This window comes from Sinocyclocheilus grahami, unplaced genomic scaffold (assembly GCF_001515645.1).
Source record: "Sinocyclocheilus grahami isolate Dianchi unplaced genomic scaffold, SAMN03320097.WGS_v1.1 scaffold257.1, whole genome shotgun sequence".
NCBI classification, from domain to species: domain Eukaryota; kingdom Metazoa; phylum Chordata; class Actinopteri; order Cypriniformes; family Cyprinidae; genus Sinocyclocheilus; species Sinocyclocheilus grahami.
This window is the reverse complement of record NW_015505436.1, coordinates 491545-516904: the sequence shown is the minus strand read 5'-3', so window position 1 is coordinate 516904 and position 25360 is coordinate 491545. Positions and strand designations below refer to the sequence as shown.

Genomic DNA, 25360 nt, shown 5'->3' with positions numbered 1-25360 from the left:
GGCCGACCAATTAGATTGCCGCTTTTGTTTACGTGCCTGGAGCTGCTGAAGTTACAGTAAAACACGACTTGGTGGCACTCAAGCACAAAACGGTCTTGCCGAGCACACATTGATACTAGGGATGGGCGATACCACTTATTTTGTTTTCGATACGATACCGATATTTTTCAAGGCAGTATCGTCGATATCGATACCGATTCGATACTTCTGAACTAAACTTTTAAATTATGAAATGTATTAAATTACTAAGAGTAAAATGGGTAATGATAAGCACTTAACTTTATGTTTAAAACGCATTTTAACATTCAATACGCCTTAATCTTAACTTATTAGGTTATATTTTTGTTTACACATGGTTCAAATATGTTTTTTGTTTACACAGGATTCAAATCTATAAATACTACAGTTGAACTACAGTCACTTTAGTAAAACCATGGTTCATTTTCATTAGGGACTGCCAGTGACAGGCTGTTGCATGCATAAAATGCAACCTTTTTATTCTGACAGTGTATGATTTCTATTAACATTACAGAATAGAACATGATCAATACTATCTTCCAACGTTCAATTTAAATAACTGTAATTGCACAAACTATGTAGGCTACAATTTCAGTTTGTTTATTGTGAAAGAAATATGTCCTTCTGTCCTCTGATAAGCATTGTTCAGGGCTACCGTTCCCAAAAGCTTTAATGATTTCTTATGATACTTTTGGGAAAAGCAGCCCTGTTTGAATGTACTGTCAGAAGTGAATGAACGCCCTCTATGATTGATTAGTTCTGTCTTGCAACATTTGCGTGTCCAGATGAGCAGGAAAATAGTTCTATCCTACACAATTACTCGCTAACAAAGGTTATTCGTCCAATTCAATGCATATTGTACGCATTTTATTATTATTATTTTTAATAAACAAAGTCACTGGTTTTTGTGTGTTTAAAACACACATTAGTATCGATATTTTTTGTTTGAGTAACGATACTTTCGATACTCACGTCAGTATCGATATATCGATACTTTGGATCGATACGCCCATCCCTAATTGATACCTAACGACGAAGAGGAAGTAAGTAGACCAAGAAGATGCATCGAGGCAAGATGAATGTAGAGCTGCTGGTCTCATTGGTGTCTGAACACAAAGAGCTTTATGACAAACGCGACAGCGACTACAAACATCTCGATAAGAGGGAGTTGTTATGGAGAGGAATTGCAGATCAAATAGGATTCGATGTGTACCGGGGTATTTCTGTTTTTCATTAAGCGCCATCTAATATCAGGGAGTGAATTTGCACGTTCACTCGGCTCATCGCCTGCGAAAATCGCTTGGGTATGAACACAAAAGATGCGTCGAAAAATGTCGGCGATAAGCGTGCGTGATCATCGTCCAGGTGTGTACAAGGCTTAACAGGTACTGTTTTGCATCCATAAATGTCATTATAAAAAAAAAAACCCTGTCATTTAAAAAAACAAACAGACAACAAATAATTAAATGATTTAACATTACATTTTAAAAAAAAAATAAAACCTTGAGATTAAAAATCAATACCGATAAACTGATCATTGTCATGTTATGAACAAAAAACTATAAATGGAAATAAATGCTACGTTATAAATGTACAGTATTAATAAAATAATATTAATTTTGGGATTTGTGCATTATTGCAAGATATATACAATATATCAAATATGGACCAATATGATTAATCAAAAATATAATAAAACTTTCTGAATCAGCTGATATTATCCAATTAATATGATATCAACTATTATAGCTTTTATTAATATTTTGAATAAATTTTTCTTTTTGTATGTTTTTGTCTTTTAACATATATCTATATAGTTTTCAGTAATGTTTATTTCAATTTTAGTTATTTTAATACAAGTTGTAATGTCACCCTGGCAACTAGCTGAAATAATTTTTTATATAAATATAATATTTTTAAAAAACTATTTAAGTTAAAGTTTATTTTATTTCAAGTAACACATTTTTTTTATGGTTTTACATTTAGTTTCAGTTTTAGCTCAGTATAATAATCATGATATTATCCAATAACTGATAAAGTACCAATATATTGCACATCCCTAATGACAAGAAGATAGTCTTTACTGATTAAAAAAAATGTTCCGACTTTTAGATCTGATTAGTCATATTTGAAAATAGTGAATACACATGCAAATTAAATTTTGTTAGGCTAAATAACTGACTTGTCATGAGAACAGTTTTTTTTAATCAACTCTGGCTTATATATCTTCCATTTTTAAACTTGTGTTGGCACAGAACTTTACTAGCCGGTTTTCTGCATTCCCATAACTTATTACGCCCCTCTCTTTCTCTGCTCATCTTGTCATCATTTCCTCTCATCCATGCAATCCCCTCCCCATCCCGCTGTTATTCAGCAGTCACTCCATTGTCTTTGCTTTTCTACTATCTGTCATTCTTCTAATATCAAAGGTGAGGCCCTGAGTTTTAGGGTCTCATTCTTCAGAAAAGGGACAGGGGTCCCGTTAATCCACCTCAGCCACCCTCTATCTGATCCCCCCAGGCCCCGAGCAAGACGCCCCCCTCGCAGCCCCCAATCAACACGCACACACACGGAACATCCCCTCACAAAACTCCCCTGCAGTCACTGCTCCTGTCCTCCTCCCATCTTATCAAGTTTCAAGGGATCTGATGTGGACAATACACAGGGCAGAGGCCAACTTTTAAAGGTGTGTGTAAAGTTAGAAAGATCAAAGCGTAAAAAAAAAAAATTATATATATACTGTGGGTGAGGCATGAATTGGATATTCCGGGTTTAATGCAAGTGAACCTCTGTTGATAACAGTTGATTACCACAAAAATCAATTTGATCTCATTTTCCTACTAAAAAAAGATTACAGTGAAGCACTTACAATGGAAGTGCATGGGGGCCAACGTTGGAGGACTTAAAAGCAGACGTGTGAAGCTTATAATTGTATAATTAATGACTATAAATAATCACATATTAATAATTCTGTTAAAATGTGTATTATGTAAACAGTAATGTTGTTCTCGCCATTTTAGAATTTTAGGCATTACTTTGTTACGTCTAAAACCATATTAACAATGTTTGTGTCTTGTGGCTATACTATCTGAATAGTGAGTATTTTAACATTGACAAATTGGCCCCATTATATCTAATATAAGTGCTTCACTGCAACCCAAATTTTTGCTTTTTATAATTAAAGAAAAGGGAATTAAAGTGCTTAACTTGTATTGAACCTGGAATATTACTTTAAACATACAACAAAAAAGCCACCAACAAATTATTTTGGACATCAAATACCAAGAAATATGTCTAAAGCAAATAAAGGCACCACATTGCATGTTTTTTTTGTGGTGTTGAAATAAACTAGTGGTCTGCCAATATTTACCATTTTTTTAATTATCAGCATCGGTCTATAATATTTTTACAGTTTGGCGGTGAAGTGTTGGAAATTGACTTTTATTTTGACACAGGAGTACCCGCTCTCCATTTTCATTACTTTTTGTTTAACAGTTCAGTTTAATAAATTATAAGACAAAATGTTAAACAAAGAAAAATGTTGCTGACTAAATGTATACATACGTTTTTTTCACAGATCTAATAACGTTATTCATTCACATTGATAAATTTTTTAATGAATTATCTCTAATTCATTAATAAAAAAAATTTTTTTACCATTTTTTTATTGCCGCAACTGTTATTTACTGGCATTTTATCTTAAAATTAAATGGTGTGGTATATACTGGTATTATATTGTCCACCCTGCTCTCTAAGATATTAGAATTGACATCAGCCATCAAAATATCCATATTGGTGGACCACTAGAATAAAGTGAAGTAGAACAAGAGATGCTAGTTAGCTAGTCACTGATAACACCAGACAACCGAAACAACAAAACAAACGTCTGGTTGCTGAGTATAAACTGCTCGCAATCTACAGAAAACCAGCTACTCATCCTGCACGCTGAAGCACTTTCAGCACATGAAAAACACCCAACCGTCACCCACAGAAGTCATTTTCACACACTCCAGCAGTCAAAAAAACATCATTAATCATGGCTGAGAGGACCTCCGTGATGGACATTTGGTAAGATCCCACTATTTCCCATCCCCCGCCCATTATGAAGTCTCAGCTGACAACCCCACTTACGCACACTAGTAGGTGGCACGGGAGTTTGATGGTGGACCAACACAAACAGCTCTCCATCTGGTTGAGTTTAAACCCGCAGTATGGGGTTAATAGCCCCGTCAAGCTGTGTCGCTGAAAGCTTAGTCTTAGTCGGATGACGGCGTCAGGCCCATCTTTCTGTCACAGTATGCTAATCTGAGACCGGAGACATATGATTCCACTTAACTAAGGGGGCCGTCTCCACGCTAGGTGTAGGTGTGCGATTAAATCGGTCATCGCCAAAGAGCAATGCTAAAGTGGATTCAATTATTCCTTCAGACACTTGTCCTATAAAAGACAAGATGTAGGTCCCTTTGGGAGGAAATTAATGTTTGAAAGAGGATTAATAGAGCCAGTCCTACCTCGTTTCTGCATGTATGCAAAAAGGTCATCGAGGAACTCCTTCCGTTTTGGGTCGTTGTCCAGTTCGTAAAGCTTTAAGGAAAATTGTGAAGAATGAATTAGTTAATCATTGTAACATCCTTTCGGAAACTTCTTTACGTCAGCTTCTTTTTAGACATAAAGCTACTGTTCTTAAGGCTGAACAAAAGTCCTTGTTTGTTCAATAAAATACAGAACTTCATATTCTAGTATATGCAGTATCAATATAAGGGCTGTCCATTTGTTAATGTATGTGATTAAATAAATATAATACTGTTAATATCATTAAATTGGACCATAAACTTCAAATAAAGTAAATAAAATACCACCTTTACTGGCAATTTATTCATAAATCAAACCAAGATGGCATATTTAATAAAAGTAAAGTCATTTGCACTCACTGCATGGTCTTTATTTAGATATACATAATTGTTCAAAAGTTTGCACTTTTTTAAAAGAAATTAATACTTTTATTCGGCAAAACTGTACTAAAATGATCAAAAATGACAGTAAAGACATTTATAATGTTATGACATTTTTTTTCTGTTCATTAAAACTAACTTTCTAGATATATTAAAAAAAAAACTGAAAAAATGGATTACCGTTTCTACAAAAATATTAATCACAACTGTTTTAAGCACTGATAACAATAAGAAATGTTTCTCTAGAGCATCAAATCAGCATATTAGAATGATTTCTGAAGGATCATGTGACACTGAAGACTGGAGTAATGATGCTGAAAATTCAGTTTGATCAGAGGAACAAATTACATTTTAAAATATATTAAAATAGAAATATATTATATATATATATATATATATATATATATTCACAATATCGCTGTTATTACTGTATTTAATTTAAAAAAAGCTAAAGCTTTGTGAGCATAAAACACATTTAAAAAAAGTTACAGAACTTAATCCTAACTTTTGAACAGTAGTGTACAAATATTCTGTAATGCGTCAGACAAAAATGTTAGAAACCAATAATCATATATAACTCATTTTCTTTCTTTAAAAATGACCTGAATAAGCAAATTAATTGTGATAAAAAAATTGACAGCTCCTAACTATACAAAACGTTTCTTCTACACGCTACTGTAAAGTTAATAACTCAGGAAAACTGTGTTAGTGTGTCACTGACAAAATGTGTAAAGACTAAATGACCATTGCTTAGAAACAATGTTTACCTTGGCAAAGTCTCTGGAGGCCTCTCCTCGGCTTCTCCCAGCCTCGCCTTCCTCGTTCCAACTTGAATTTCCATTCTACAAGAAAAGAGAGAAAAACAATTATCAAAACAACATGACAGGAGAGGATGACTTTGGGGGCCACTGTTTGAAAGGACAGAATAGAAAGTGAGTTATTGGGTGTCGGGAGTCAAGAAGCACAAACAGGCTCCTGACCGCATGTCAGGGAAGCGTTCCTTAACGCTAACCTTTGAACTCCAAGGGTCTTCCTTGTGTGAACATGAAGGGGTACAAAGCTGATGGCTGGGTGACAGTGGACAGAAGCTATAAGGAAAGTACAAATGTACCATATGCAAACTTTTGAACATTTCTGGCTGATGATTATTTTAAAGTTATAACTAAAAAAAACATTTAGTCTAAAAAATATATACTATTTAAAAACTATTTTTTGAAAGCAAACGTCAATTTAGGCATCACAACAATATACAGTTTAAAAAAAAACATTTTTAGATTTGCTAAAGATAAATATGAAATAATTATTAGTGTTTTTAATGATGAATTTTAAATCTAAATATAGAGAAAATGAGAATGAACAATTAAATATTCAATAGTCTGATAAAAAAAATGAAATACATCTAATATCAAAGTGATACCAATAAATTAAAAACAATTATAAAAATTTAAATTCCACAAATTCTAAAAAGAAACAAAAAATGCATTTGAATTAACTATAAAACTATGAATAAATACATATACTAAAGATTACATTAAATTTAATAATCAGTAAAATTAATCAGGGATTTTAAAGAATAACTAAGTGGGGTGTTAGATTATCTAAACGTAACAGAGCAAACAAACATGCAAAAAATATCCAATATTGGCTATTAATGGCTAATATAACCCAATATTAGCTGACATATATCTAATATGGAGCAATAATCATAAATCTAAAATCTCAACTATCAGCCAATAACCAATGTTACCGTTACATTCATATATCTCTAGTATTAAGAAAGATGCCATGTTTGTCAGCTCATATGCTTGAAGGCAATCAGATTTAGCACTGCGTCACCCTTGTTCCCCAGAGGCCGTGACCACAAAACAGTTATAAAATCTAATAGTCCCCCTGTGCACATGCCCTGTGCTTGATTACAAGTTATCCACTGCGGCTCCAGTATTCATTTACACAAAGTCTGAAAGGAAAAGGCAGAGTGGCAATAAAGCAGTTTATAGGACTCATCCACCACCCCACTCTTTAATATGCTAAGTGAATCACAGCTGGGTAAGAGCGCGCTCTACAGCCAGGCCCTCTTCACGTTTACAGCAAACACACACCAGCTGGGCCCGGGAGCGGGAAACCGGCAGGGAATCAACTGCGGTGGGCATCCATGCTGTGTGGCATTGTGATGTGTCAAGTGAATGACCGTCTACAGTCTAACCTTGAGGGAATCTAAAAACAACAAGCACTCGTGTATTGAATTCTACTATAAAAGGATTATGAGAAATCACAGACTTCTACGGTGCACGCGTCAAGTCAAATGGCATCGACATGCGAGCCGAACGCAAAACCTAATCCTACATTTAAGAGCGTGGCCTACAGCTAGGCCCTCTTCACATTTACAGCAAACACACACCAGCTGGGCCCGGGAGCGGGAAACCGGCAGGGAATCAACTGCGGTGGGCATCCATGCTGTGTGGCATTGTGATGTGTCAAGTGAATGACCGTCTACAGTCTAACCTTGAGGGAATCTAAAAACAACAAGCACTCGTGTATTGAATTCCACTATAAAAGGATTATGAGAAATCACAGACTTCTACGGTGCACGCGTCAAGTCAAATGGCATCGACATGCGAGCCGAACGCAAAACCTAATCCTACATTGAAGACATTTACAAGAAATGTGCAAGCTGTTATCAGGCTTACAGGTCAGGCTTTGGCCTTACTAATCATATTAAGGGAGAACTGATTGGCTAGTGGCCAAATTAGCTGAGAAGAGGAAGCAGATGACCATCTGGGTCACCCGAAGGAAATGAAAGCCCCTTCCCCCATATTAATTGGACAGAAACCACTAACCTAGCTGACCATGGCAAATAATTACTTGGGTGGGAGGAACAAACACATGGCTTGTCTAGTGTTTGTCACATCTGAATGTGGCAAATAATGACTTGGGCCGAAAAGATGGACACGATATTCAACTCTACACACCTAAAAATAAAGGTCCCAAAGGAATTTTGTTGCAGTGATACCATAGAATTATTTTTGGCTTCTCTATAAACCTGAGTTAAGAGTTCTTAAAAGAACCATGAACCTTCTAAAAATCTAAAGAACCGTTTTCCACTATAAAGAACCTTTTGTGCAAAGAAAGGGTTTCACAGATGTTGAAGGTTCTTCATGGAAGCCAATAAAGAACCTTTATTAGTATGAGTGTAGCTCATGAAAAACATCTGAATTTAGTGGAAAAAAAATCAATACGGGTGGAAACCACAGCATTAGTCTACTGGATAAGTGATATCCTAACAAATAAGCCCAAACAGAGATCTTCTAATGTGAATACAGTCTACCATTGAGAAACCAGAGACATTAAGTCAACAGGCAGTAATGCTATAACAGGGTGGGCTTCCCAAAGTGCTATCAACACCTAGATGGGATTGTTCATCTGAGATGAAACAGTTACCTCCCCTATCAAGCAGACCTCTTTGGGTGTTAATGCAAATATACCAGAATGCTGATAGGAATGGGTGGTAACTGCATTTTGATAAGTTAGAGATCATGCTGTGTGGAGCAGTTTTGTCTTCAGCACTCACCATGAGTCACTATTCAGTTGAGGCACTTAGGTTGTTTGATTTCTTCTTAAAGGATTATTTTTCCACAGGGTTGGGCAGTATGACTGTATGTAAAGATTCTGCTATACTGTAAAACTGTAGTGCAAATATATCATAATGACAAATAAAATGACAGCCTACTCTTCAAATGGTGCAACAGACCACATTTTCAGCACTTTCAGCTTTGTTAGGAGCAACTTTGTTTTAATGCAACTCATGCATTTAGCATAAATGTAGGTCATTTAGAGTCACTGTAACAATGCAAAACTCATACAATTGATCTGAGGTTTGTTTAAAAACAAACAAACAAACCGAGAAAAAAATAAATAAATAAAAAAAAGGGGACAGAGGCACTCAAACAAAAACTGAACCAAAACAAATGAACATAGAAAAAAAGTGTTTGCCAAAATAAAGAAAAGACAGTTTCTCAAGGTCAAAACAAAACAATATCATTTAAAACAAAAACATACAGACAAAAAAATGCATGAAAAAAAAAAATCAAAGAAATTTCCAAAACAACAACAACAAAAAACAAGAAAAAAGAGACAGAGGCACTCAAGTTCCCAAAATAAAAACAAAATGCAAAATAAAACCAACAAGAAAAACACATTTAAAAAGAATACAACCAAGTACTAAATAAATAAAAAAATAATAAAAAATTGCCATTCCACCGATCTCTATTTTACAATAACCATATTACATAAAGACAAAAACAAATAGATCAAGCAAACTTTCCCTAATTTGGACAAGAGAACTTATGTCCAAGCGCCACACGCCCATTGGATTTTCAACAACACCGCAGCTGCTCCATAGGCAACAGCACTGAACAGCACCATGGGGGATGGCCTGGATCTTTAATCCAAATCAAATAATTAGGTCTCCACTGCCAAAAGTCACAGTCTCACTTATTCGGCTCCTTGCTGTGCCAGGAGAAATAGAGGCTGGAGAGGTGGGGGAGGGAGTAGATTGGGGACTTTTATCCCTGGGAATTTGTAATGGATCCATTAAGAGCAATTCGTGGTTGTATGCCGCACTACGCTAAGTGATCCTTTAAGGTGTGCGGCTGTCCAGTCTCCCACAATAAGAAGTCCATTGTGGGAAAAAGTCAGCAAAATGTGCAGCCTGAACAGCTGTGTACAAGAAAAAAAGTAAAGGTTACTACAAAAGGAGGCGGGGTAAAAATAACAACAACAACACAAAGTATCTTTATTAGGCCTTATTGGTTGACATGGCCCTTTGAACAATACAAATGGCACATAGTTGAGAAGAGCCAAAACACAAAACAGAGACAAAAGGCCCAAAGCCAGGGCCTGTAACTGCTTGTCCAAATCCTTGAACATCCTGCAAAGGCCTGAGGCAGAGTTCACATCCATTATCTTGGTCCTGACTGGGTGCTACATGAGAAAACAGATTGTCTTTCAAACAAATGGACACCGGTGTGAAGATCTCAGTCCACCATGGCTTTGTCTCAGCATCGGAACGTTTGGAAGGAGGACAGACCCCAAAAGCATACCTGTCCTAGGCAGGTTTTCTACTTAATTTAACCATTTTCGAAATGCCAATAATCCCACAAGAATGAGATTTGGGGCCTTTCAGGATTCAGAGCATGATGATATTTGCATGTCCTGTTTATAATAATTTGCCATTCTTGCATTCTGTCTACCTTTTTACAACACATTCATTAATGTAGTCAAACTGGACTAACAGCTGCTGCAGTCCACCTTTATTTTTATTTTTTTTTTAAGTTATTTGAAAACACTTGTAAAGACTACATTTTCCACAAAAACAAAACAAAAACACAAAGAACAAAGAACAATGAAACCAAGAACAAAAACAAACAAAAAACTAACCTAAAACAAAACAAAAAAATCCAACAAAATAAACAAAGAGCTATAAATAAAACAGAAAAGGTGCTAAAATGTACCAAAATTAAATATGTAAATAAATAGATAAATAAATAGTGATGATCAAGTAATACAAATAAAAAATTAAATAAACAGGAATAACAAAACATAAAATAACAATGTTATTGATAGCCCAAAATGTACTTTTAACCAATATTTAAACATGTTTTTATTGTTGACAAAATCTCACTTTCAACCCCTCTGGGTTATGGGTAGGTATGCGTTTTTTAGCACTTGATTTCTTCCTAGGTGTGCTTGAAATTCCACATTCTAGTGACACTGATAAATAGATAATGTGTGATGATAAAGCCCTAAGCTGCTTTTGGTAAAACGAAAGCTGTGAAAACCTCCGGCGAGTCAGGACAGGTTTTGAAGGGGGTTGGGGACAAACATTCTACACTTGTTAAGAGGGATAGGAAATGGACGGACAAATAAGAAAACACCCCTCCCTTCCCCATATACCTTTCTGGTTGATTACCATTCCCCCCTCCATTCCTTGCTTCTGTTACATTTGGTGAAATGGACTAGAAACGGTCACAAATCATAGGACGGCTATGATGAAGACACTCCCTCTATTCTCCCTTTATGCACAGGCCCCTAATGGGAATTCTCACCATTTGAAGAAAAGAAACTCTAATTCCACTTGGAATGTTTCCTTTGGGTGGGGCTGGACAAACTAGACGCAGACGCCAGCCCCTCACCAACCTCACATTCTTGCCTCTGGCCTTTAAAGATTTTTACTATCAAATGCCTCCTATTCAAGGGTTAGAGTTACCACCCGACCAGAGAGTTCACACTGCACTGAAAAACGGGAAGGGCGAAATGGCACCAAAACATGGCTATAAAACATCCATCTGACAGCTTGCAATTCAAATAAACAAAGTTTTATCATGGAATTGGCCTGTCGAGATGATATTCTTAAGAGCAAAGACCAATGCTAATTGAATCTGCGTTGATCTATCGCACAGATGGGCTGCACTTCGAGCTGACGCCAGCGATCAGATCATCATAGGACCCAGGAGGGTCGTCCGACTGAAACTTCTCCATCAAGATGGACCACCAAGCTCTGTCAAAGCTACCAGAGAAAGATTGACAGACCTCGCGAGCACATTAACACCCGTAACGTTCAAGAGAAATAAGCTAATAATATGCACCAGATGTAGTGCTAACATTTGGAACGAACGTACAAGTGTGAGGCCATCGGGTCATTGATAATTTATATGGAAAATCATTCCACTGCGACAGCAAACCCTGATATAATAAGAATTGATTGCTACCGGCTGGATTGTATCGTTGGCGTGGGGGTGAAATGTTGTCAAGGTGATGCTGACAGTTAAATAATGCAAAAGAATTCGACAAACAAGATTGCTCCCGAACCCAAGGACAAATTTCCTGTTGTTCGTTTAGAAACGAGCTCTTTTGGGGGAAGGGAGAACATTAAGAGTGTGCCATCTAAGGCACTTTTGTCATTTTGTTTATTCGTACACATCTCTTTTGCCATAGCAACTGTAAAGAAGACAAGATAATAACGCAATGCATGTTGGGTACACAAGGTTTTCGCAGCCTTAGTAGAACAATTTTTGGATCTCCAAAAACCTTTCAGTGAACAGTTCTTAAAAGAACCATTTTTCCTAAACATCTAAATAACATTTTACACTATAAAGAACCATTTGTGCAATCGAAAGATTCTACACTTTTAAAAATAAAAGTTCTTTATTGGCATCAACAGTTCAATGAAGAACCTTTAACATCCATGGAACCTTTCCATTCCACAAAAGGTTCAATATATTAGAAAAAGGTTCTTTATAGGTTTAAAATGTCCTTCACACTAAGAAAAGTACTTTTCTCTGAAAGGTTCTTTAGGGAACAAAAAATGGTTCTTTTATGGAATCGCTATGAAAACACATTTTTGGAACCTTTATTTTTAATAATGTATGATTCTTCATGGAACCATCGATGCCAAAAAAAGAACTTATTTTTAGGGAGTGTGGCAAAAATGCAATGGTAGGCTTCAAAGTAAGACTTGGAATGAATATTTGGCCCCTAAAATTGCCGCTATATATTTCTCCTGACAAACGCAGAATCAAAGTAGCGGGGTTGTTTCTATTGAACCGATGCCTTTGATATGGTCATCATACTCGCCAAATGGGAGGTCGTAACTCAAGGCACATGCATGCGCCGACGTCAACTGAGACTGATTAAAACTCCATTAATCACCCTAGATTACCATGCCAAGCTCCCTAAAAAGGGCACTGTGTCGGCTACCGCTAAAAATGGTATGTATAAAGGGCGCCGAGCTATCTGGACTGGCCTCAGCCATGTGTTCAATGAAAAGTTTAATGGCGGCCATTTGACCTCTTCATTGACTTGGGAGATGATTTATTGAATTCAACACTAGTAAATCTGAAAAACAAATCAGCAATAACCCAAAACTCAACTTTTCAAGCACAGGAAGTAGAAAAAATGTCCCCTAACCAAACATCCCCATCCATGGGCCTCCCTGAAAAGTCCTTCCCCTTGGAGATTCTAAACAAAGCTGACATGAACTTCCTTTATCTGCAAACAGCCAATTAATTCCCCCCTTCGCTAAGATTATGAGTAAACACTGGCGCCAACTTTACACCCGACTACTGCGCTTTTACCAAAGGAGTTTACTGATTGACTAAGACTTATCCATTTAAAGTGTGAAAAGCTTCAAAAAGACAACCCCCAACCCTCATTTAAAAATGCCATTTGTGGCATCTGTTCTCTTTTGTGTAGTCAGTGCCATCAAACCAGTCTCTTCACATCCCCCCCCCCCTGCAATCTGATACTGTTACCACAGAGAGCATCATTAAATACTAAAGGACAGAAATAAAGACGGGTGGGACCAAAAAAAGAGGGTGGGGTGGGATTGAAGCCCCTCAAGCTGTAAAACCGTGCTTATTAAAGAAGTCTGTTTTTGCTTTTCGTGCATTAAAATTCAACCAAAAATACTAAATAAACATCTAATTAAACAAAAAAGTGAATCAGATTCAGTAATTAAAGTGTATTATTTTTAATAAAATATTATTTCAGTTCCATGCATTAAACCTGGTTGTTTAAATTATTATTTATTTTAATTACAACATTTTATTTTCTCACAAAGCCTGTAAAAAATGGAAAAAGAAATAATACTTTGCATAGAGACAATCACCACATGCAGGAGCAATACTTACTTTTAGAACAATTAAGCACATTTTACCCTTTAATTTTCATTACTATTGCGCATCTGATATTTTACTTTTACTATTTTAATTTTTTTCCAATGATGATTCTCATTAACGCATAAGTAATTCTTTTTTTTATTAATTAATCAGCATAAATTAAAGGCAGTAAAAATTATACCATTATTCATAAATATTTTAATTTAATAATTAAATTTTTTTTTTTACAGTAATAAAGATGACTATCTGTCTATTTATCTATCTATAAATAGTTTTTGTTTTTTTTGTGCCTGACAGTAATGTGAATTAAGGGAGAATTGTGCTTAATTTTTATAGAAATCATGTGAAATATGTTTTGAAATAATGCAAAAAAATATAAATACTTGAAAAACAGGATTTATTTTATTAAAGCAATATGTGACCCTGGAGCAAAAAACTATTTGATACATTGTACAAAAATACATTGTATGGGTCAAAATTATCGATTTTTCTTTTATGCCAAAAATCATTCGGATATTAAGTAAAGATCATGTTCCATGAAGATATTTTGTACATTTCCTACCATAAATAAATCAAAACGTCATTTTTGATTAGTAATATGCATTGCTAAGAACTTCATTTGGACAAATTTAAATGCGATTTTCTCAATATTTAGATTTTTTATTTTTGCACCCTCAGATTCCAGATTTTCAAATAGTTGTATCTCAGCCAAATATTGTCCTATCGGAAAGCTTATTTATTCTACTTTCAGATGATGTATAAATCTCAATTTAAAAAAATTGACCCTTATGACGGTCCAGTGTCACGTATACAACATTCTATTTTTCCTTTTGATTTTGGAGCAACCTGGACATTTTCTTGACAATTTTTTTTGTGAAAATCACCCCCCTACAATACACTCACCATGAAGTGACTCTATAAAGCTCATTCACTACACCCTTCCCTCTTAGTAATGATGTATAAGTCCAACCATCAGCCTTTTCAGAGCACTGAATCTCCCATTGTCTCCAATACACTTGGACAAGCCTATATTTGAAAAGCAGTATACAAGCCCTCAGACCATCACCCTCTATAAATACATATATAATGACATGGGTGTGACGAAAACATCACAGACCTGCCTGTCAACACACAACCTTCCCAAACATCACCATAGTTTTACAGACTTTTGCTTGTTGTTACTGATCTACCGCAAATAACACTGCTTTGAACAGGTTTGATGTCAGTTACCTTCGATAAAACCACGTTGGATGTTTTGCGTAAAAACACACGGTCATAACATCAAAGACAGCAACAATTACGGAATAAAACGGATGCACTGCTAAACGGCGCTTTGGGGGTTTCGATATATATAATGTTGTATTATTCAACAAGTATGGTAAATGGGCTTTGATTAAAGGCATGCAAATGTCAAGGGCTGAAGGAAGCCATAAGAGTGAGAGTATGAAATTAAAGCAATCAATTTTTCTCTTGATTGATCGATCACTCAAGTGCAGCCGAGCAAACAAAGAGCTCAAACCTGAGTAAAAAAAAAATCTTTTGATTTTGGAGTGATTTGGATATTTTCTTGACGTATTTTTGTGAAAATCTCTTGACAAAAATTACACTCTTTATGAAGTGACTCTATAAAGCTCATTCACTAAACCCTTCCCACTTATTAAAGAGCTAGAAGTCCAACCCAATTCTTTTGTACACTTTTGGGAGAACACGTATTCCTGTTGCGCTCGAGAAAACTGGATTAGATGTCCTATTCAGAGCCGATTGCGTTTCAGTAAGTCGAGATGAGTCTGTTTTAGTGGTTTCACAGTTTATGAACATGTAAAGACTCTTTACAATTCATCTCATGAAGTGGCACTCCTCAAATCATGCAGAGATGAATGAAAATATGCCGTGTTGCCGCTTTTGTAGGTCATTGGTGATAAAGTGAGGGTAAACACAATGCCTGCCATACTGAACCCCTTGAGATTAATGACAAGTCATAGAAATATAGACACAAACCTGTTTGAATGAGTCATCCAGGCTCCAATCATTCAGTCCGTTTGGTGTGTTGAACGATTGTTGGGCGGTAAGAGAGTTGTCAGGCTCGTCTTTCACCTTAGTGGTCGGCGACAGGGGATGTTTTTTAGCAGCGGACGGCGATGCGGCGTAGACGGGGAACGGATATGGAGGAACTCCGACAGACGCTTGCTGAAGCGCAAGGCTTTGCTTCCTGAGGAACTCCAAGCCTTCGCTTTCCTCTTCTTCGCTACCGTCTTCTCCATCCATCATTTCATCGTCATCGTCCCCCTCGGACCCTCTTCCTCTGTCCATCTCATCAGCGGCATCTTCCTCGTGTACTTGGTCAGGGCTGGTTTTCATGGGTCCCCTGGCAGCTTGAGGCCCCTGGCCACCTTTCAGCGCTCTGTCTCTGGAGTTATTGCTGTAGAAATCGGGGGTTAATGGGGCACCCTGAGCTCTGGAGGCCATGATGGCTTGCTGTGCAGCCAGCTGCTGGGCATATAGAATGTGGGCTTCCCTGAAGTGTCTCTCCTTGCGCTCCATCTCCAGTTTAGCTTGTTGTTGTCTCTGGAGCTGCTCCATAACCGCCTCCAGTTTGACTCCAGTCGCACTTCCGAAAGCCGCCTGGGAAAATGCACCAGCCAGACCGCTGTCCTGAGACAAGCTGGGCTGGATTGTGAAGGAAAATAAGTAAAATAATTCTGTAAATACATTTTACAAAAAGCTAACTCCATTTTTTTCCACTTTAAAAAAATATTTGTTTTAAGATGAAGTACAGCATATTCCAAAACAGGAGTTCAATATAATTTATAATTAACATTTAAAGGGCTAGTTTGCCCCAAAATGAAAATTCTGTCATCAATTACTCACCCTCAAGTTGTTCCAAACCTGAATGAATTTCTTTCTTCTGCTGAACCTAACAGATATTTTGAAGAATGTGGGCAACCAAACAGTTTTCCTCATATTACAGAGTCAATGGGGACCAGCAACTGTTTACTCACATTATTCAAAATATCATGTTTTGTTGATATTTAGCAAAATAAATCAAATCATACTGGTTTGGAACAATTTCAGGGTGGGTAAATTTCTATAAATAAACATTTGAATAACTAAAATATTTTGAATAACTAAAAGTAACGTTTTTAAACGCTCACGCAACACAACTAAAGTGTAAACAAAACAAACACACTGTTTTTGAGTAACTTGAATTCTTTTAATTCGAACCAACAGGCATTAAAGTTCGAATTAAAGACGCATTATCAAATGATTAAAGGAGGTGGCTGAGGAATTAAAATGGACTTAATTCGAATCAGATAGAAAGAGAACACAAATGCGCGTAAACAAAGAAGCACAAACGACAAGACGGAAGAATTCAAATTTGTTTCATTTCAATTAAAAACAAATACATGTAAGCAAATCATCACAACGGACATGGCCGATTGGAATTCGATTTAATGTCAAGAATTTTTATTCGTATTAACAGTATTTATATGTCCCAAAAGGTTGCATTCCGCGGCTCGCTAATTGCCCAATAGGCCAACCTACCTTTGACCCCCCCACAATAGTCTAGAAAGTAGAACGACCGGATGTCCGGCCAAAACGGCGTGTCGCTTTTCATTTAGTTAAATAATTAATATGTAGCCAAATCCAGTCGATTTATGCTGTTACTATACAACTAATTAAAGCACAGTTTGATAGGTGAGCGCAATAACAGAAGATATTCAGTTCACAGTCGAATCATGGCTGCCCAAAAGTATGGCGCTCTTCCAAAAACAATTAAGCTATTAAAAGAGAGAACGACCACACAACGCAACAAAGTATCGCGTTCTGATGGAAACAAACGGAGATGTGTTGGACTTATCGAATCCGGCGGCACGCGAATTGGAACTTTAACAAATAAACGGCAAGTGTTGTATCATCAAAAACAAATCCTGAAATCATGACGTGTACAATGTGGATGTTCGCTACATATAATAGCTTGACCACTCACACGAAGGTAATTAGAAAGAAGACTGACTCATTGAGTTTATATCAAAAATTCGTAAATGTACATGCAATATTTTATACACTCGAGGTCTGCTGATTAAATATTACAGTAGCTTATCAACTCTTGGACTTGCTTACAGGTTGATTTTTGTTCTTTAAATTTTTTTTAAATGCATGCTGATACTCACCACAATCGCAGACATCTATGCTTTGTCAATGTCAAGCTCCTCAGGTGTAGGGATACCAAGCTCATTGAGGGCAGGCCGCAGCTCTTGAAGAACGTAGGGGTAGATTTCTTTGTGTGGGCCAGCTTTGTCCTGTGTAAATAAATATAATAAATTAAAATAAATAAATGAGTATAATTGAAATTCTAATTCTAACTACAATTTAAAAATAGAAATTCTTAGAAAAATCATGTTAATTAATGCAGCTTCAAGACATGAATTAAATAATGTCACTGTGGACTATTCTGCTATTATCCTGGAGTTTTATTGACCTTGACTGCCTCAAGGATGCGGATGGCACTGGCCAAATCGTTTAGCCTCCGACATGCTCTCAGGGCTGCCTCCAGGATCTTTGGCTCAGGTACCAAGTCATAACCGATCAAAGTGTTCATTCCTGAAGCGAAACAAAGGGGACATGTATTTACTCCACAGTCAGTTGAGTTTTCTTCCTTGATGCAAATGAAAACCAACTTCCTTGTTCCAAAGATTTTTATAGGTAAATGATAAACAGACTGTCATAAATTTTTAAAGAAGTGATACTAACGGATCGAACTAAACCAGCTTTACAGGTTAGCAATAACAAACACTAATAACAAACAGAAACACTATCGTTACGGATGGAAACAGTCGGTCTAATCGTGCGTTATAGATAATATATAATATAGAAACAAATATTGATAAATTTGTAAAAAAAAATGTGTTAAAAGACAATTTATATATTTTATATAATATTTTAAGACAGTTTATATATATATATATATATATATATATATAAACTTTGTATATATTACTTTTTTTTAATTCTTATTACATCAAAATTATTAATATTTATTATTATTATAATATACATTTTCAGAAGGGGACCAAACAACAAACAACATTTCAGGAAATATAATTTACTACAGTACTACATGTACTGTATTCAGATTCAAGAGGATTTTAATTAGAACATATGGCCACTAAAATACATTTTTAAGGGGAAAATTCTCACTTTACAAGCTGCCGATTCAATAACAAGGTCAAAGCGCCGCCGTCACCCACCTTTCCTCAGCTCCCAAGCATCAATGTCTGGCTTACTGAAGTAAGTGACCCAGCGGGCATCAAACTCTTCATCTGTCTCCTGTTTGCCATGGGAATAAGAACGAGCAGCTACTGAAGCTGTGGAAGAGAAAGACCAGAGACAATCAGAAGAGACTTTAAGCAAAAATGATTCTTAGAGAATGACATCCAGACAAACACTTTGACTTTATCACAGCCAAAGTACTTCCGGGAAGTACTGTAGGCGTAAAAGGGCCATAAACTATAAGACTATAATCATTTCATCGGTGTATCAGTGTTGGTCAAAAACACTTAATAGTGCAGTAACGTTTTGCATACAGGTCTTGCTCCAGTTGGACCTGGTCCAGTGCTCTTGTTTGACCGGTACATGGTCCGTTGGGGGAGTATTATTTGAGCTAACGCTTAACTATCTGATAACAATAAGTTCAACTGCTATTCCAAAAATGAGACGGATAACACAAAACATGCAAACCAGATGTTTGCATGTTCATAAAGTGAAGTATACACTGATGACACTTCATTTGCATATGTGGTGTGGGTTTTCACAGAGGTCGGTGCACTGTCATAGAAATCATTCTGGCTGATAGTATTAACTATAGCCACACGCAATATGCATTTATGCGCATTCTTCATAGATGCAACCCTGCGGCGCACGTAGTCACTCGCTTGATGAAGAAACTGCTGCAGAAGAGTATTTGTAAACCCCACAGCCTGATTGAAGAGCTCCCAAAACCCACGTATTTATATACTAGACCCGCTGTTTCAATGAAATGTCAACCTGACAGAAAAATGTGTCCATCTGAGATGCTTTCAGTTTGAGTGTGGCGTTTCCTCCTCGCGCTGGGCCCAAGCCTCACTCTAGTGGGTCATTACAAGGACACTGCGAGAAAACATTCACAAGACTTCATAATAAATGACTGAGAAAACGCGTTAATGATATGGAAATGCTCTTATACAGACGATAACCTCTGAGGGGTATAATCTATCTTGTAAGGCACCGGTGCGGCTTTGGTTAGCTTAAGTGCTAAGCTAAATTCAAGGTGTTTCCGTTAACTCTGTCCCTTGTTGTAGTTTTTCCTATCAGCGGTTCCATAATTAATGGCAAATTGTGTATTTACCTGTATATTGTGGCCGTGACCTTGTTAAACTCCGAGCACCGGAGACTGAGAGTCGAAGGGCGGCTCTGAACATATTGCAGCTCACGCGCAGCTCGGACTGAAGAACGACAGGCTCGCGCTGCGGACGCTTGTTAAGCTAGCCGACCTGCTAACCCGCGACTGGCGTGTGACTGCGCATGCGCAGGGGTTTGGCAATAAAGCCGAGCATGGACTCTGGCTGCTCATGCTGATGTATAGCAAAGGGGGGTTTGTTAAAGAGGATTGTAAAAGAGCACGAAGGACAAAAGATACATTTCTGCACTGTATACAAATTTATACACAGTTATTCTCTATGAGCGGCATCCAGTATGAGCACAGTTATATTTAACTTTCTGTAAATGTTTGATTCAATTATTGCTTAATATATTTAAATTGATATTTAACTATAGATTGCACAAAAACTTCTAAATAAAACAACAAAAACATACGGAAGCTGCAATGTTCTGCATTTATTGCATCCATATCTATTCCAGTAAACACACAAGCAGTTCGCCATCATTTATATGACATTTAGGCCATCATTAGACAATATCAGTACAATATTATGCCATTGTTATCATACACATTTTGATCAGAGTAGCTCAGTTTCATTAGATGTGCACTTTGCAATCGTAGCAATTGATAGGCTATAATGTTATTAGTGTTTGATTTACATCAAAAAAAGTAAATCTTTCGTCTTTTATTGAAAAGTTAAAGAGAAAAATATGTTGTAAAACTGCCATAGTTTTGAGCTTCTAACCCTAAATGTGAATTTCATTTTAAGATAATAGAGCTACAAGCATGTGGTTAGAAAATAGTTGCTCTCACCAGCAGGGGGCAGTATTACATTTATGTATTACATATAAATAATCCATTTAAAGTAACTGAAATTAAATAAAAAATAACGCTTGTATTTCATTATTTTATTTAATTGCCAATGAAAAAAATTCTAATTTAATTTAATTTATCCTGATGTACTAAAGTAACTTAAAAATACAAAAATTTATATCAAAAGAAATTAGTGTATTTGACCATAATTATGAAAATGTATTATATTTTAGGCTATATACTGTATTATTTATCATATTTGACCAAAAATGGAAAACTAATAAAAATGAAAAAAAAAATCAACAACAAAATTACTAAAACTTTAAAAATTAAATTAAAATGGAAAAAATAAAAATATGAATAGAAACTGTCATAGTATCCTAATTACACTAAAATAACACTGATAAAAACAAAAGCACAACAGAAAATATGAAAAACATTGAGCAGGCAAAAAAACAAACAAAAGGGAATGAGTGTGAGAAATAGCCAAAAATAAATCATTTGGATTTATATTTTATTTTGTTATAATTTAATTATTATGAAGTAATACTAAAAAAATCACTTGATCATGCATTTTATCACTCAGATTAAACATTCACATTTACTGCATCCTGATATGGCCAAATTATACGACAGTTAAGCAAGTTATAAATACACACACACACACACACACACGCACAAAACATTTATATGAATTCCTCCCTTTTATAGTAAGACTTTTTCACTGGTTGCAGTGCTGGACTTTTGTCCTGTCCCAGAGCAGCTCTCTTAAGACTGCGAAGATCATGAGAACAAGGACTCGCTGGTCTTTTTTCTGTCTTTCCAGTCCCCTGCGGTCCGTCTGGCCATTTGCTTTCCTCTGAGAGAGCGTTTATTTCGGCTGGAGGCTGGTATCCCGGCTCCTGCGGGTCCAGTGGCTCTTTGGACAGAAGGATACAAATGGAAGGAAGAGTTCTGTGTATGGTCATCTGAAGCGGGCCGCTCTCCTGGCTCTCCCACACCTCAGTCACTGTCCTGTACTGGAGCTTTGACAGCTGGTGTAAACCCTGCACCTTGCGTTTCATTATCTCCGCACAGGTGATGGTTTTGGTCACGGCCCGTCCCGTCCCGCTGAACACGACCTGCGATGCTGGAGCCGTGTGTCCGTCACCTTCAATTCGAGACATGGCAAAACCCAAAAGGTTCCTGATCTTGCTCCCTTCCTTCACGCGCATTTCCAGCACCTCAGATGGCAGTCCTGGGATTGGACATGGGATTGGTTCTCCAGTGGAACGGATCTTCCTGAATCCACCTTGCTTTGGTTTGCTAGAAGATCCAGGAGGGTTTGTGGGATTGAGTTGAGAGGGTTGGACAGATGTGGTGCATTTAGATTGGGTGCTATCATGAAGCTCTCGGCTCGGCATAAACATATTTATAGGTTGTTTTATATGTTCTTGGGGCTGCAGAACTTAGTACCACTTGATAATATTTCCCAGAACTGTGGATTTTTTACCTTCAAGAAGTTGTAATACATTATGTTGCTTTCCAGCATAAAAAAATGCACAGACGTGAGGGAAACCGAATGATCTTAGCTGCTAAATGCTGTGTGATTCCCAAAGCTCTGAACTGAATGACAAGCTGTCATTTACTTTATACTCTCTGGCCGTTGACAGGAAGGAAAGAAAAAAATCTGTTCTGTAAATTGAGCAAATTCATCAAAGCTGAAAGTGCTGAGAATCAGCAATTTCTCAGTCACTACCTTTGAAGCATATTTCAGTCTCCGTGAGAAGGGAGCTGTAACCAAACAAGGCAAAAAGACGATGAGTTTAGAGACAGAACCGCACTTTAAAGCCAACAAGCTTGGTTTGGTCAAAATGAAACATTATTTGAACTTTTATCTCAAGTCAGCATTTATTTTATGGATGCAACCAAGCATAGGATAGCCAAACGTATTCAAAATAAAATAAAATAAAATAAAATAAGACCAATGTATTTAAAAATCCAACTGAAATAAAAAGAAGTAACATAAAATTAGAATAACATTAAAAAAACATGACATATATGAAATGTTATAAATAATATTTAAATATAAATTACACACCAAAAAATAAAATGAACTAAAATTAAAACATTATATACAAATTTAAATTAAACTAAACAAAAATGAAAAATCATATAATAATAATAATAAAATCCAAGTGTATTTAAATATGCACACAAATAAAATACAAAAAGTACAATATGAAATAATAAAAAGCCCAATGTGTTTACAAATCCAATTAAAATAAAATAAAACATTACACACACACATATATATATATATATATATATATATATATATATATATATAATTACACACCAACCAATAAAATAAATATAATTAAATTCAGTTTATATAAAAAATATTCTAATAAAATTAAACAAAATAAATTATTATTATTATTATTATGTCTTTTATAATGATAATAATACAAAAGCCATATAATATAGTATAAAAGCCTAATGTATTTAAATGTACAATTACACACAAATAAAATAAAACAAAACAAAATACAAAAACACTATATGTAATAAACTTTAAATGTAATAAATAAAATATAAAGGATAAATAATAATATGAAAGCCTATTGTATTAAATATACTATTAAATATCAAATAAAATAAAATAAAACAAAATGCAAGACAACTTTATAGAACATGCACAAATGAATGTCAAACTGATTTAGAAAAATCTTTTAGTGATGCATTTACCTTTTTGCTCTTAAGAATTCTCATAGAGTTCCGCTGTAAGCTGAAGTTCTGCACTGCGTTTTACCCTTGATGTCTGGTCATAATCGGAGACCTTTCGCATATTTACTCTTAAGTGGTGCCTGCCACACTCCAGAATGCACTGAAGACCCAATCTGAGGCTTGTGAGGGACACAGAGAGGGAGGGGAGCCTAGAGAGCCTAAGCATCTCTTAAAGGAACAGTCACTGTGTCTAGCAAATGCTCTGTATGTCATTTCATCAACATTTCATCCTGGCAAATGCTTTCCCGAGTCCCCCTTTAAAATTCTCAGTGTTAATGAAGTCCTGTCAATCAGCGCGTGTCTGTGGCTGATTAACATGCATGACTGATTAAGGCTGAGAGTTTAAAAACACATCCTCCCATGCATGACGGCACAATGCAGCCTGGAAACAATGATCCACATAAGCACAGTTGACTTATGCCAGGCATCTGCTTTTGAATATGGCTTTAGGCCAACTTATTAAATTATGAAATTGTGTTTATATATAAAACGTGCATGCTGAATTGAGACAGCACACATAAATGTAGGTCAAGAAACTGCCATTTACCGAGCAGGAGTTGATTGTTGTCCAAAGGTGGCTGTTTCGTCAGGTCTATTTCTGCTTCTTCTCCCACTGTGGCTGCTGAGCGCTCTCAAAGTTTTAGAGCCCCGAGGCTGTGATTTCAATCAGAGAAGAAGGCCATGCGGTTCTGCTTGACAAAATACACAGTCTGTATCCTGAAGGGGAGCATCCAACATTCTAGAGACTGGGGTGACAGAAGGCAAGGCAAGCTTTCTGTTCAATGAGACGAAGAGCACAATTATACACTGTAAAAATGTACTGTAATATGCTTTTTATATGCAGTTCGATTAACGGAAGATAAACGTGATGTTTTAAAGTTCATTATAAGTTGATTTTCCTGCAACCATGGTCAGTATGAACATATAGACAAAGCACAAAAACAAAGCAGCATCAGTAACACAACACTAAATATAATGCCATGAATATTTATTTCATAATATCATATACAACATCAAACACTCCAATGATACACATAACTGACAACAAAAATATAGAAATATAGCTTTAAAAAATATAATATAAATGTGATGGTTCATGCAGGGATGGGTTTCTACATAAATAAAATGCGATTCATAATTTTATATATATGTATATATTAGATAAAATTTGATTTGACAAAAAATATTTATAATATTTTTTACTGCGTAAATATTAATAATTTGAAATTACATCAATTAAAAATAAATACTTATTATAAAGAATTTATTTATGTAAGAAACTATTTTAAGAACACAGCATAGTAAAATTACCTTTCAGAAACCTTTATGCTAAAACTGTAATTTAATATTTATTCAATTATTTAAATAATTATGTTTATTATTTGAAATATATATATATATATATATAGAACTTGATGGTTCTTGCAGGTATGTTTTTCTCTATAATTAATCATATAAAAATAATATATAAAATAATCATTTAAACAATTTCAAACTAACTTAATGTAAAAGATTACATAACATATTTTAAAAGTAAATCTGTTTAATACTTAATAATTTTATATTAAACACTCCAATGTACACAACTGATAACAAAAATAAGAAGAAATATACCTTAAATTAAAAAATAGTTCAACACACATAATTACAAGGTGATTCATAATTCATAATTTAAAAACTATAATTCCAAAATTGTTTTACTGTAAAAGTGTGTT

General features: G+C 35.7%; 3 protein-coding genes across 3 annotated transcripts in view; all 3 read right to left on the bottom strand.

The window, feature by feature from the left end:
- Nucleotides 1-17832, bottom strand: part of LOC107598866 (AT-rich interactive domain-containing protein 3A-like) — a 29575-nt gene extending 11743 nt beyond the window's left edge. The window contains exons 1-4 of the mRNA XM_016290310.1: nucleotides 17818-17832; nucleotides 15644-16312; nucleotides 5738-5812; nucleotides 4530-4602 (exon numbers count right to left, since the gene is read on the bottom strand). Coding sequence (XP_016145796.1) covers nucleotides 4530-4602; nucleotides 5738-5812; nucleotides 15644-16312; nucleotides 17818-17832 — 832 coding nt within the window. The remainder of the gene's footprint in view (nucleotides 1-4529; nucleotides 4603-5737; nucleotides 5813-15643; nucleotides 16313-17817) is intronic.
- On the bottom strand, nucleotides 17808-20206 carry LOC107598903 (cytochrome c oxidase subunit 5A, mitochondrial-like). Its single transcript, XM_016290342.1, has 4 exons — nucleotides 20031-20206; nucleotides 18895-19011; nucleotides 18126-18247; nucleotides 17808-17946 (listed from the first exon to the last, which is right to left on the bottom strand). Exons 1-4 carry the CDS (start codon nucleotides 20101-20103, stop codon nucleotides 17833-17835), a joined length of 426 nt encoding a protein of 141 aa, XP_016145828.1. The 5' UTR covers nucleotides 20104-20206; the 3' UTR covers nucleotides 17808-17832.
- A 1248-nt stretch (nucleotides 20207-21454) lies between these two features.
- On the bottom strand, nucleotides 21455-23670 carry rpp25a (ribonuclease P and MRP subunit p25, a). Its single transcript, XM_016290341.1, has 2 exons — nucleotides 23607-23670; nucleotides 21455-22649 (listed from the first exon to the last, which is right to left on the bottom strand). Exon 2 carries the CDS (start codon nucleotides 22283-22285, stop codon nucleotides 21563-21565), a length of 723 nt encoding a protein of 240 aa, XP_016145827.1. The 5' UTR covers nucleotides 22286-22649; nucleotides 23607-23670; the 3' UTR covers nucleotides 21455-21562.
- Nucleotides 23671-25360: the final 1690 nt, after the last annotated feature.